Source organism: Plectropomus leopardus, chromosome 7, assembly GCF_026936395.1.
Source record: "Plectropomus leopardus strain MGB_pleo_1.0 chromosome 7, ASM2693639v1, whole genome shotgun sequence".
Classification (NCBI taxonomy): Eukaryota; Metazoa; Chordata; class Actinopteri; order Perciformes; family Serranidae; genus Plectropomus; species Plectropomus leopardus.
In genome coordinates, this window is record NC_142182.1 from 12,893,206 (window position 1) to 12,907,150 (window position 13,945).

Sequence of the window (13,945 nt, forward strand, 5' to 3'; positions counted from 1 at the left end):
ATTAGATTTCAAAGCCATATAATAAGGTTATATCCGCCTGGAAGCAAAGGGTATTGACAAATATTTAATTGGTATATTGCAGTCAGCAGGGAAAAAGGCTCCGACAAGAAGATGGATGATGCATGCTGGACCTACTAGAAATAACTGAACAGATGTGACAATGGAGATTTATATGATGGAAAGGGTTACTGTCTCTTTAAACCTACATATGGACATGTTTATACAACTCTGGGGAAATGGGTGTCAAACCTCTGAGACCTATGTTAAGATAATGAACATACTTAACTTTCTATTTATTTATTTTTCCTTATTGTATCCAAATATTTCACTGTAACATATTACAATTATATAAAGTTAAATTGCTTCAAGGGTTAATTTTATTTCTCCCTTTACCTCCACCTCTGTGGATGTCTGCAGTTATGTTATGTCCCCTTTTTAAAAGCCATCCCTTAAAAATGAAAAGTAATAGATTGTGAGTCAATCAAGGGTGAGAGATTTTGGTACAATATTTTTTCTCGCTCTATTTTTAAATTCATCGCACTGAAAATACTTTTTTTTCACTGCTTGTATATCACTTTGTATTGCCTTTGGATGTAATACTAATGGCTTTCAAAAACTAAGAATAAAAAGATCAATGAAAAAGGACCCTGCTAAAAGTAACCAGCTAGTTTACTTCTTTGCGAGGGCTGTCTGCTCGACCTTGACTAATGTCATAAAAAAATCAAAAGTTTAATGAGGCGAAATAATGAAAAAGATGTGTCTCTTCTGAAGCGACTAGTGCAGGTGCATTCACCATTTTTCCTTTACAGTGCATTTCTGCTGAAGAAGCACTTTCATGGTCAGAGAAACAAATAGCCACAAGCTACCAAGGACAAAGTAATTTGATAAGGTGACAGAAGCGTGCAAACACTACTCTTGGTCTTTTTTCAATGCCATCAACCAGATTAGCTACCACACGTCTTCCTTCATCTTTCAAGCCTTGAGTTTGAGTCACGTTAGTATTCTGGTGCTGATGGGCTCGTGTGGACTGAAGGGCACACGCGGCTGTGTAGCATGCCAATCATTTTCCAATAAAGGCTGTCACTGCGCAATCTTACAATGCAGGCATGTGGATCTCAATTAATGGCCCCCTGTGAAAAGTTCCCTACAGGAGCTAATAGCTCTCCACGGGGAAGTTAGAGGGATGGAGACAGTGTAACAACCTAAAAGAGAAAAATTTAAATCACCACACCAAAGATCTCACCCAAATTAAAATAAGTCAACTGAAAATCTGCACAGCAGTGTGCTGTTCTGATGTGGAATGAATACGATCTAATGTGAATAATGATCTCTATCATCTTTAAATGGGAAGTTTTACCCCAGAGGTCCCAGGAAAGTGAATATAATTATGTAATACTTAAGTTAATGACTCAAAACATTTAAGGTTTTAATTGTTTCATATATTAAGATCCGCAAATTTAAAATGGCTTGTTAAAAATAGTATTATGTATCATATTGTTTTAATTAGTGACAAGATCGTGTTTTATTTATTTAAAGGATTAGTGTGTAGGATTTAGTGGCATCGAGCGAACCAGCTGAAACTTCCCCCGTGTGTCAAGTGTTAACTCCCTATTAGAATTCTTTCAGTGTTCATTTTTTAGGAGGTTTTACTGAGAGTCACATTAACGGCAGAGGTCTCTTCCTCCAAAAAAAACTGACCAGGTAATCCAACGCCAGTAACAACCCTAAATAATTCATATAGAACGTGCGAATGGCCCTATCTTTGTTTCGTCCAGTCTAGGCTACTGTAGAAACATGTACATGCAACATGGCAGACTCCGTGGACGAGGACCCGCTCCCAATTTAGATATAAACATCTCATTTTAAGGTAATGAAAATAGGACAATTCTTATTTTTCAGGTGATTATACACAAAAGAAAAAATACTTATTATATTGTATTCCATTTCTGCCAATATATTTACCTCAATCCTACACACTGGAACTTTAAATGCAAGAAACAGGATGAATACTGAAGACGCTAAAATTAAAAAAGAAAAAAGAAAAAAAAGCCCACAGGGTGTTTATCACTATGAGCTGGGTGAGAAATCAATATTATCAGTCATGGTTAAAAATCATGCTGTAATCATGAATATTAAACCTTATATTCAAAGAGTTTGGCCTCATACATTGATACATATGCAAAAATCTATGCATTATCATCACAGTACTGCACAGGCCTCTTGTCAGAAAGAAATACAGAGTGTTCTGCTTTAATGACAGCCTGCGGACAGGAGGTGAAATCAATCCTACTATTCTCTGCTCTGGCCTTCACCCTCTACGTCCACATCAAACTGACATAATAGAGGAAAAGTGGAAGAAAAAAAGGACGAACATTGACATGATGAAGCACAAACGGATTACCTGCTTGGCCAGCCTTCAACCAGCCTTCAACTTAGCCTGCACCCCCTTCAACATTATCTGCCAGCTCTGCCCACTCAAAACTACAGAGCATCTCGCAGCAAAAACAGAGAGATGAAAATTCAAAAATCATCCTTGCGTGTCACCAGTACAAATGAACTTGCCTTCGTGGCTATAGAAAATGCCTGCCTCCGACTTTGCTTTGCTTTTTGTTGTCCTATGAATATATTCATATAATCTCATTGTGAGGGGGTTGTGTGCATTACTCACTGTCGGCCTGCATTACTCTGTCGTGATTTACATAACTCATTGGATATCATTTGTCCACAGGTCACACCAAACACCGCAGCTCCACGCTGTAGACACAAACACACCCTTGCTTTTCATTCCATGCCTATAAACTGATCCAGTCCAAGATAATTGCTTTGGCAATTCCACTGTCAGGAGTAGTAGAGTGTGTGTGGGTGCAAATCTATGCACTCTGTTTTTTTTATTATGTGTGTCTTTTGGAAGAAATAGCATGGTGCAGTTGGGGAGTTGAAGTGAACCAGAGGCAGGGAGTAATCCCCTCCAGTAGTGCTTTGTTCCATCAGCAGGACAGAGTGGGATCTACTTTGCACTGACAGAAAGGGCTGGGGTCGCTGTGCATGGCTGCTCAAGCTGTCGGCAAGGACAAGAAACAAGGCCTCCGTGCAAAAAACTGCTGATACTAGCCTCTTTCAAGATTAGTAAATACAGTAGATGAACAGATCATGTTTTGTATGGAGAAGGAAAAAAAACAAATACACAGAGTTTAGAAAAATAAACAAAGTCAAAGTTCAGATCACATCTGCTCAGATTCTTTTCTCACACAACACTTTCTACAGTCTCATAAAAACTCGTTAAGCTGATTTCGCCTCTCTCTCTGACCAACTGCAAGTGCTTTGAAACCCCAAATAAAGACCAAAAACAAACAACAAACAACTACAAAAAGACTTGGTGGCAGACGTCCCAGAAAAGAGAGAGATTTCCTGCTGTGCTTTTCAGAGGCGGGATGTAGCTTCTCATCTGCTCCAGGGGGATTGGACTAAGGCAGAAGACCATGGTGTTTGGAGAAACGGGGAAAAGCGAGGAGATGAAGGTTTAGGATTTGCCCTTGCCGGAGCTTTACTGTTCCATCATTAAATTGGGGCGAACACGTTTTAATGCGATCAACAAAGACCAGAAGGGAAGAGCATAAATCACTGAGGGCAAGTATTGTATTATAAGTGGCTGTGGGCTGTACGGGCTGGACCTTGAGATGCAGCTACAGAAGCTTGGCTTGTTTACTGAAGCAAAAGAGAAAAAAAGGGAATAATCTTTCAGGACTTTGCAGAATGACTGCATCAGTGCATTTAAACTTTATATAATTGGTTCCTAAATGTAAATGCTCTGACCAAAAGCACTGGACCAAAAGCCGTATAGACGTGGTGCTTTCCCACCAGTGTCGTTCCCTGTCAACTAACATTTATGTAGGCTAGTGATGAGTGAAAAACAGCAAGGGGTGTTAAAAAAAAAGAAAAGAAAATCCCAGTATAAATGATTTCTCAGTTTTTGAATGCACTAGCCCACTGTAAGAATGCATTGACTCAAGTCTGTGCCTGTGTGTCAAATTACTCTAGAGACTAAAGCTTATTGAGATATATTTCTAGTTGTAGCGTTGCTGAATGTTGCTTTTGTCAAATTACCTGTTCTCATTTCGCTGCGTGTATCTTGGTTGTGGGTCCGCGTCTCCGTCATTAACATCATAGCTGGCCTCAGAGTCCTAAGAAAGAAGTGAAAAATGTTAGGACACCGATCATGTCATTTTGATTTCAAACTCTCGTTTCACTTATCTCTGAAAATCTATGGAGGTGTGGAGGCAGCACGATTATTTTGGTCACTATTGAGAGCATAATTATTCATTGATTTTGGGGACAAAACCTTTTTATTGCACTTCCAAATTTAAATAAACTGAACACTGCTTTTACTCCACGTTGTAAATCTTTGCATCAAAATAAAACTTATTCCCAGTGAATCTCCTAGAAGCAAAATATACATAAACTATGAATAAATGAACTTTTTACCCCAAATTAAATCAACAGAGCACTGCTTTCAGTATCACATTGGTTTTTTTTTTCTTTCTTTTAAAGATAATATTTTGGGCGTTTTGCCTTTGATTGACAGGATAGTAATAGCATGAAAGGGGCAGAGAGAGGGGATGACATGCAGCAAAGGGCCATGGTTCGAATCGAACCTGTGGCTGCTGCAGCAAGGACATGGCCTCTGTACATAGCAAACAAAAAAATAACAAAATAAATTATAAATAAAACTTTAACCCAACTATAGTCTGACTAAAAATTAATTAAATTCGATGAACTATGCAGTCTTAAGAGGTATGGAGGCTGCTTCATAGTTCTTTGTAGTTTTGACTTACATAATTACTGATGAGGTCAGGGTGGTCTTTCTCGATGCCGTCGTCCAGGATAGTCACCACTACACCTCTTCCTGTGTAGCCTTGAGCCCAGGCTGCTTTGGTATTCAGGTCTTGGTGCGTTGGGTTGGACTGGAAGAGACACAAGGGTTTTGTTCAGCCGTCAATCTTCTGTGACTGACACTTCCCAGACAGACAAGTAGAAAAGGTCTATCGGTGTCAGAGTGGCTTAAATCATCTGCAGAGACCTTTTACTCGCTGCACAATGTTATGTTAAATACACAAATGCTCTAAAGAGAAATAAACACCATGACATAAAGAGGAGAGATCAGAAGAGATTCATGGACACTTAAAATCCAATTTTAATGCATCACCCTGGCATGCATGCCTCCTCCAGCTGAGCTGCCCGTGTGAGTAGCCTCCTGTAGTTATGCTGTCAGAAAAAAAGACAGACAACCTGTTGCAGGTCAGAAAATCTCGGTAAGAGCATTTGCCTCTCTCGCAGAAGAAATAGCAATCTGCGAGCGTTGAGAGGAGGGGGAGGGAGACAAGCAGGGGGAATACGGAGTGGTAAAGCGTGATTTGGATGAATAACAGAAAATCATACAGCGAGAAGAAGTATGAAGAGAAGTGAGCGCTGGAGGTGAAAGAGATGGTTATAGATAAAAACCCGTAGGAATGGAAAAGACATCACAAACAACCTTCTCTGCCCCCTCCTCTGTTTCCTGCTGATTTTTCTCCACAGGGCACGACTCCTGCATGTGTACTTCTTTGAGGATGCTTGGATGCTTTGGTAAGTAGCCTAAATTCCTGGATGTAGGCTTTGAACTGGCAACATTCAATACATATTTCAAGTAAATGTTTGCTGTGAACTCTACCAGAATAAAACTAGAATTACCGCCAAGCTCTTGTATGCCTCCGCAAACCCGTCAAGTTGCAGTTACAGTTTACTGCAGACACATCTTTCCCTTAGCTGCACAAAACATCATATAGTTAGCACAGTTTAGGTTTAAAGGTGGGCACCCAAGATTATAGTGTCACCAGTTCAGTATGTGACCAAATGTGTCCCATTCTGCTCCAGAGTTATGGTAATGAATAATGGCCACGCAAGACAATTACTGCTGAACCCAGCATAGTTTTGGCAGTGTGCTGGAAACATCAAAAAGTCCAAACTTGTAAAAAAAAAAAATAAAAAAAAAAAAAAATCCACACTTAACTTACACTCATGCAGTGTTTCACTTTACTCTGAGCGTTCGGTCTTCATCAGAGTGTGAACACGAGCTCTGATGGAGGTCTGACAGCCCAAAGGCTCAGAACAAAGTGAAACACTGCATGGGTGTAAGTGTGCAGAGTTTTTTTCTACAAGATTAAATAATGGCCAGAAAAGTGTTTTTACAGAATATTGTTATATCACACTAAAGTTGACCTTTGACCTTTTGGATATCACATCACATCAAGAATTTGAGTATATGAATTCTTGGTGTAATGGCCAAAAACATGTTCTGTTAGGTAACTGCGACCTTGACCTTTGACCACCAAATATTAATTAGTTCATTCTTAAGTCTAAGTGCAGGCTTGTGCCAAATTGAAAAAATCTCTTAAGGCATTTTTGAGATATTGTGTTCACAAGAATGAGATTAATAAGGTCACAGTGACCTCGACCTTTAATCACCAAAATCTCATCAGTTTATTGTTGAGTCGAAGTAAACATTTGCACCAAATTTCAAAGAAATTCGCTCTAGTGTTTCCTTGGTTAACATATTGAAAAGAGTGGGACAAATGGATGTATGGACGTACACATCAACGAAATAAAAATATAAAAGCCTTTTAAATACTAGAAATTGGTCGTACTACCAAGACAAAACTTCAGCACTGGTGGCCAATGCCATAAGCTAAACTGTCTTTGTTTGGTTTTAAACTCAGAGCTGTGTGGAATACTTTATATAGGAGAAAAAAAAGAGGTTTAAGTCCTCTGAAGATTAGGGGTCTAATGCTGAATGGCAGAGGTGGTTTCACAACTTCTATTCACTGGTGATTTATGTCTTTGGTAGTCAATGTTGTCATTAATCCGTTGCAGTGTCACAGGTTTTGTGCATATAAAGAAGGCAAAAAGGGGAGATTAGGACAAATTGAAGCATCTCCGACAAAAAACTGTGAATAACGAAACAGACACAGAGTCGGGGCCATTTGCTATCAATGTTTCACAGGTGATACAGTTTAGCAGTCGATCTCCCCTGACATTTAATTTTCCATTCAACCCAGCATCTTAGGATGCATTGTATTACACCTTTGACTGTGGGAACCCTGTGTTGGTAGGAAGCCTATGCAACTAAATCCTTCAGGGTTAGTCTAAAAGACAGCTATTCAATTTATGCTTATCTGACTGACCATGAGGGAATTAATAACTACTGCCACTGCGATAATGAATACATCTCTAGATCAGGTATCCTTATAAGCTTCTGCAGACCAGACTGCTGTGCTGTTCAGACAGGCCTGAATGAGAAGGCATTCAACATTTAATTGGAAATAATTGCAGAGTAGAAATTGAAAGATGTCTAGGGCAACCCTTTGCTACAAACATGTCTGGATGCAGCGAACTTTCTGCTTGGCCTCACACTCTTAAAAGGCATTCTGACATATAAAAAAATTGGGAACATAATGTCATACAAATGCAACTTTAAAATGCTACTGCAGAGTGCACTATTGTCAATATCACTTTTGCTATAATGATGGACCAATTAGGTCGAGGCTACAAAGATAAGAGACAATCACACACCAGGTACCACTGCTTGGAGAAATCAGGGTCTGTCGGGTCTTCATAGATATCCCTCTTCTTCCTTTTTTTCACCACTTGCTGCTGCGCCCACAGAACCTGGGGAGATCAGACACACAGACACAGACACAGACACAGACACACACACACACACACACACACACACACACACACACACACACACACAGAGAGAGAAAAAAATCATAGTTTTACCAAGTTATTGTCACATGCTATTGTGTCGTTACTAATGTTCTAATTCCTGAAATTGTTGCAATGTCCCACAGACTGTGGACGTGAAGAAACACGGCCCCAGCTGTGTTCCAAAAGCAATAACTAGAAAGAGAGGCAGAGATGTGAAGCAAATCTAATTTATTTCATCCCTGAGATGCTGAGGGAAAGTGGCTGCTGTACAGTGTGCCAGAGAGAAGGCGCCTTTGAAGTCCTGGAGGCTGCTGGGGTATGCACAGGATTGGTAGGGGGTGGGTGACAGTAAATGCTAATACCACAAATGGTAAATGTCATTTTATAGTTTGGTTTCTGAAGTTGCAGAAAATGCTTCCAAACATCCTTGCCAAAAGCCACACAATAGCAAATCATTTAATGCCTGTCCACTTGCCAGTTAAAATGACTGGTGCACTCAGCATTTTTCTGTTCTTCTGTCAGGATTGTATCTGAATATTTTTTGCTCTGTGAGCATGATTGACAGTAGCAAGAATGATTAAAGGCACCCGTAGCTTTGATATTTCTTCAGATTTGTCCACACAGCCAAAAACAGATTTGGCACGTTTCGCTATGTATATTGATAAGTGAGAAACTCGTATCCAAGCTAAGAGACAAAATCTGATAAAAGACTGCACTTTATAACCTTAATTAGGAACCCCTAATTAAGAAACAGTCGTCAAAATAAAGGCCCATTTCAGAACAAACAAACAAAAAACACAACAAAAAACACCTGTCTGCTGCCCATTAAAAAGGGCTAGTCAACATGTACATAGATAGTTCTGAAAACAAGGTTTTCCCCTGCTTTGTTTACAAAAAAAATCCCATCTATACATGCATTCTCATAAAAAATGTTATAAAAATCGTATGAAAATGCAAAACACAGATGAAGCGCCTGCAAGTGCATGCCAAACCAACAAGCAGTGATATGACATTACCCTGAGGACATGTAAAGAAGGAGATATTGGCTGATCAGAAGCCTGAAAAAAAGCTATTACTGGAAGGCTTTGCGGTGCAGTGGCCTCTGCAGTGTATTCTGAGGCATCTCTCCCACGATACAGTGGAGTAGTAACTGCACATGTATTTGTAAATATGTAACAAGTCCTGCTAATAAGGTTAGAGCCGGCACTATTTTGGTCACGTCCACCATTGCATGAAATGTCACCTCATTTGTGACACCTCACAACGGAAATAACAGCACACACACTGACATCTCACGCCTAAAAATTATTTTTTTCTCTGTCTGCACATCAACGATGAAAAGTTTCTTCAAATCTTCACCCTGGACAGAATAACAAAAGATCTGCTTTCAGTGACCTAAAACACATTTTATGTGTGAAAGAAAAGCCAAAACACTTTTTGAAAGCAGACAAGAGAAAAGACAACATCTATTTTTTTTTTCATTTGTGAGGTTTGAAAGCACATTCGGCTTCCACTTAGTTTGAACACGGAAGACACAACCAGGCAGTGAATTTCCATACATTCTTGCAGTTAGGGCACTTTTCCACTGTATGTCCAAGATGAGCATATTAACAATGCAGCCATGTCCTGCTTTAATACAATGTTTTTAAATAAATAAATAAGCCGTGTGATACAAAAAAGCATCTAGTGTGAAGGATCCGTGGCGGTGTTTTGACAAACATTACAGCTCGTTCTAATTAAACAAAAGGCAGTCAGCTGTTCAAATAATATTTGAAAGCCAACTTGAAGTGCTACTACAGTTGCAGAGGGAATATGCGTAGATGGAGGGAAACTATAGAGGAGTCACTTATCCTCTGAAGCAGTTTAAGCACATGCTGTTGTGCATTATTACGGTCAGTGATGAATGCGCGCTTTGCTGAACTTTTGCTGAAGGTGACAAAGCTTAAAATGATTCCAATTTAATGTCAAGAGCACTTAAGTGAAGCGTGTCTAAACTTTGTGAATTTCCTGCACAACAAGTCTGAAGGTCCAACTTGTCACTCGATGAAGTTCTTTTCAATTCTTTTTTTTCTTTACCCCTTTTCACTTGTTGCTGTTGGAGTTGTTTCAAGCTGTGATCATTTCATGATTACATGCTGTTACAGTATAAAGCACGTGGTCTGAATGAGAACACGTTCAGCGCAGCTACTGAGGGCGGTGCAGCTCCTAACCTAGTTGAAAACTTTGCCTCAGAGAATGAAGCCATTAACCTTATTCAAGTGACCCCAGACTAATTAACATTTATCTCATTTCATTACATTTATAACTGCACACCACTAACCTTGTTGCACTGCTGCCCACTGCACACCACATTATTATCAGCAAAGCAAAATTACAACTGATAGATGCATCAGATTATTATACAGATACAGCCATCTACTGTTGAAAATGTAGTGTTTCATTTATATAGCCAATTCATGCAAATGATTAAACATTGGCTCATTCAGCTCACAGCTTATTTAAATAACATTGCCTTAGAAAAACATTCAGTGCAATATACATAATGTAATTTGGTCTTTTTTAATTTATTTTTAAAATGTATCTTTTGGGTATATGTACGAAAACCCACTCTCAAGAAAAACAAGGTCTGATCAATATCTTCCTGAAGACCGAGCCAGTGATGGAGAACTAATGAGACCACAGAGATACAGAATAAGCACCAACCTGAGGTCTGGCACAAAGATTAGACAAACACAACCACACAAAGAAGTAATCACGAGACAAGAAGGAGGTCTCAACATGGCCTAGGTCTGTGATCCGCTTGAGCAATAAACTATTTGTTCCATCTCTTGCACAGTGTCCTGAGGGCTTTCCTGTCTAATGCGTAAGGAGAAGTTGCGCCGCTGTTGTTTGTAATGCAGTGAGACAGCCTGTGCTCTGATCTATAAATCTGTTTCTGCAGTTTATGCAGAAAGGAGATATGTTAAAGGATAAAGAACTATCCAGACTAGGAACGATAACTGCAACAATAACAATAACTATATCATTTTAAAAATAGTTGTAACTAAAGTGAATGGCAGTGTGATGGATGGTAAATGGAACTGCACTTGTAAAGCATCTTTCACTAAATTTACATTTACACTACATGTCACATTCAGCTATTCACACAAACATTCACACTGGTGGCCGAGGCTATATACATGCCACCTGCTACTCACTTTAACATTCACACATTCAAAGACTGATGGCACAGCTAAGCAATACAGGGTTTAGTATTTAGCCCAAGGATACTTTGACATGCTGACATAAAAGCTGGGTACCAGTGCTGTACCTCATGAGTCACAGCCGCTCAGTGCCTGAGAGTCCACGCCACAAATATAACAACAATGACAGTGGCAAATGATATCATTGGGACCACTCTCAGAGCAATTTAATGAACCAAACAAACAATGACAGCCAAACAAAATCCTTCTGAATTTGAAGTGCGTCACAGCGGTAGCGCACAGCTCGTTCTTGGCACCACTGTCTACAGAATGTGATAATCCAACAGTGCGGATGCTCGTGTTAGAGTTCTCAATCTCAACCTGAACACGACGGGTCCCAACTGGTTCTGAAAAGCCCAATGGGTCATGCCATGTTCAGACCAAAAATATGCGTTGATTGGCCAGGTCAGGTAGGAGTCAGGCTACCTAATTCATACTTATTTAAACGTAAATCTAACATATATTATCAACATATGTTAAAGATATTATACAACCTATTGATTGATTGATATCATTTCCCATTTCAGCACCAGACAGCTGCTCCCTCCCCTTCTCGCTCTGCAGGCAGAGACAGAGAGAAAAAGAGAAGCAGCCAGGCTCCGTGCCAGGCTCTCTGTCCCTCCTCCTGGCCGGGGCAGACAGTTTCTCTGATGGGGCAATACAGTTTGGAGAATCACTGATCCACCGACCTGGTCCATTTTCTGCTAGAGATGTGCTTGGCTCACACTGCCACGCAGCCAGTGTGTCTCGGACATTAAAAACAGACAAGCACCTTTTGGGGGGTTTGGGTTCGGTGATGTCAGATGGGCTTCAACTCACACGAGTCAGTGTTGTAATTTTTTTGGCCAGTTGAGCGCTCTAGCTCACAGTTACACTTATTGCCCTTGGTGTGGACGGCATTTAACTTTGTTGATACTCATTTTTTTTTTTAAAAATGAAGCCAAAACATGTAATCCCCCTAGTGGCTGGCAGTTTAGGTCATAAACCCCGCCTCCTCCATGTTAGCAGATGAGACATCAACCAAGCTAAAGTAGATGTCAAATTTTTTTTCTTCCCATATTGGTTTCTGTGGTTAAAGGCTGTTCTTATTGTGTTTGTTCAAGCGTTTGTTTTTCTGATAAGTTCTGTTTTAATTAGTTATTTGATGATATGAAAAAGGGGTTAGATCTACTGATTGACAGCTGTCTGTGCTAATCTGTGTGCTTGTGATCAATGGCACTGCTTGCAATTGGTCTGGTATATGGGCGAAAACTCCACCCTGTGGAGATTCCTACAGGGCAGACTCTGGCTCCAAATGATCTTGCTAGTACAAGATGGCAGCAGCCACATTCAGGCTGTTTCAGCTTCATTTTTGTGGAGATAAGTCTGGACGACTTATATATATACGCATATCACTGTATATCTCTTTACATACAGTCTATGGTATGAGCCAGATTCAGTTTTTTTTCTCTGTATCCTATATCACCATTCTTGTCCAAAGACTATTAAAACCCCATTAGTGGCCAGACATTATGATAAACATTGCACTGTTGTTTACATGGAGGTCATCCCACATGCACTATTCTGGTGCTGTAAATCAGTGTTTCCCAACCTGGGACTCAGTATATTTTTTGGTAATTACTGGATCATTTTATTTAAAATTTTGTCCAGGCATAAAAAAATATTTAAAAGTAAACAATCTGAGAGTGATGAATCACTCTTTCAGGTTTTAGTTGAACTGGTCACAACCCGTGGACATATGCAACCTGTATACTGCCTTAAACACTCACAGTAAATGTGCCGCTGAAAACAGTACTCAGCAAATACATTATTTCCTCCTGTCCTTCCTATGACTCACACTGAAACATCTACATCTTCAGTGGGCACTGTGGGGGCTGAGTGCTGCAGACAAGCTAGGCACTGGGAGATGAACTAACACATTGTTGGTTTTGGTCTTGTCATGGGATTTGTTGACAAAAACAAGAATATAGAATATTGCCAACCCTATCATTTTATATAAAGACCTCAGCACAGTAAAGTACACATCAAGTGCAGTCTTACAGCCGGAGAGAGAGAGAGAGAGAGAGAGAGAGAGAGACAGAGAGAGATGTAGGGTAAGGTCGCTCCGAACCACAGCATGCAGTAAGCTGCCTCACACTGCGGTTTGTACAAAACCAACAGCAGCCACCCCAAAACAAATCGATTCTTTCCCTCATAGAGAAGGTGTGGAGTGTGGAGAGGAGATGACAAACAACCCTCGTAAGCATAATGGTAAAAGCTTATACAGCTGCCAATGTCATCATGCCACTGTGTGATTATTCAAAAGGGGTGGCGATAAGCGGCATGTTAGCACCACCAGAGACAGCGAAGGTTGTGTGAGAGACGGCGGCCGGATTACAGAGAGGAAACATTGTAACAAGCTCAGCGCTTAGCAATGACTAATCTAAATCCAACCATTATGCTTTCACTGCCTTTTAAATGTGTTTTCTTTGAACCAGGTGGAGCAGAGCCTTTTTTTAATTCTCTTTTCCAGGGATCAAATGGTCACACACACACACACACACACACACACACACACACACACACACACACACACACACACACACACACACACAAATACTCATATGAGTATACAAATGCACATAAATAAAAACATATAAACAGAAACCCACTCACTCATGCTGTTGTGTTTTTTGGCCGTGGTCATGCTTTGCCTAAAGGTTTGGCCTGTTTCTGGTTGAGTGGGTGGGCAGGTAAGCTAGGGACAAACTGTTTCTCCTTAGTTAAAACCCCGACGGCCTGAATAGCTGGGGGTTCATGGAGTGTTACCTTGAACCACTAACAGAGATGAAGCCTGTGAGATGAAATCTCTTCTGTCAAAAATGTCTTTATCTCCCTTGCTGCGCTGTTAGGCTCCAAGTTTCAGTTCAAGTTTCAAGTTCTTTATTCTTATCATGTACGCAATGATTACAAAGAATGAG

General features: G+C 40.1%; 1 protein-coding gene across 4 annotated transcripts in view; it reads right to left on the reverse strand.

Moving 5' to 3' along the window:
* furinb (furin (paired basic amino acid cleaving enzyme) b) overlaps positions 1-13,945 on the reverse strand; it is a 111,535-nt gene that overhangs the window by 49,637 nt on the left and 47,953 nt on the right. For all 4 annotated transcript variants that reach the window (XM_088079971.1, XM_088079972.1, XM_042495968.2 and 1 more), the window contains exons 4-6: positions 7,606-7,701; positions 4,833-4,961; positions 4,105-4,181 (exon numbers count right to left, since the gene is read on the reverse strand). In XM_088079971.1, coding sequence (XP_087936097.1) covers positions 4,105-4,181; positions 4,833-4,961; positions 7,606-7,701 — 302 coding nt within the window. The remainder of the gene's footprint in view (positions 1-4,104; positions 4,182-4,832; positions 4,962-7,605; positions 7,702-13,945) is intronic.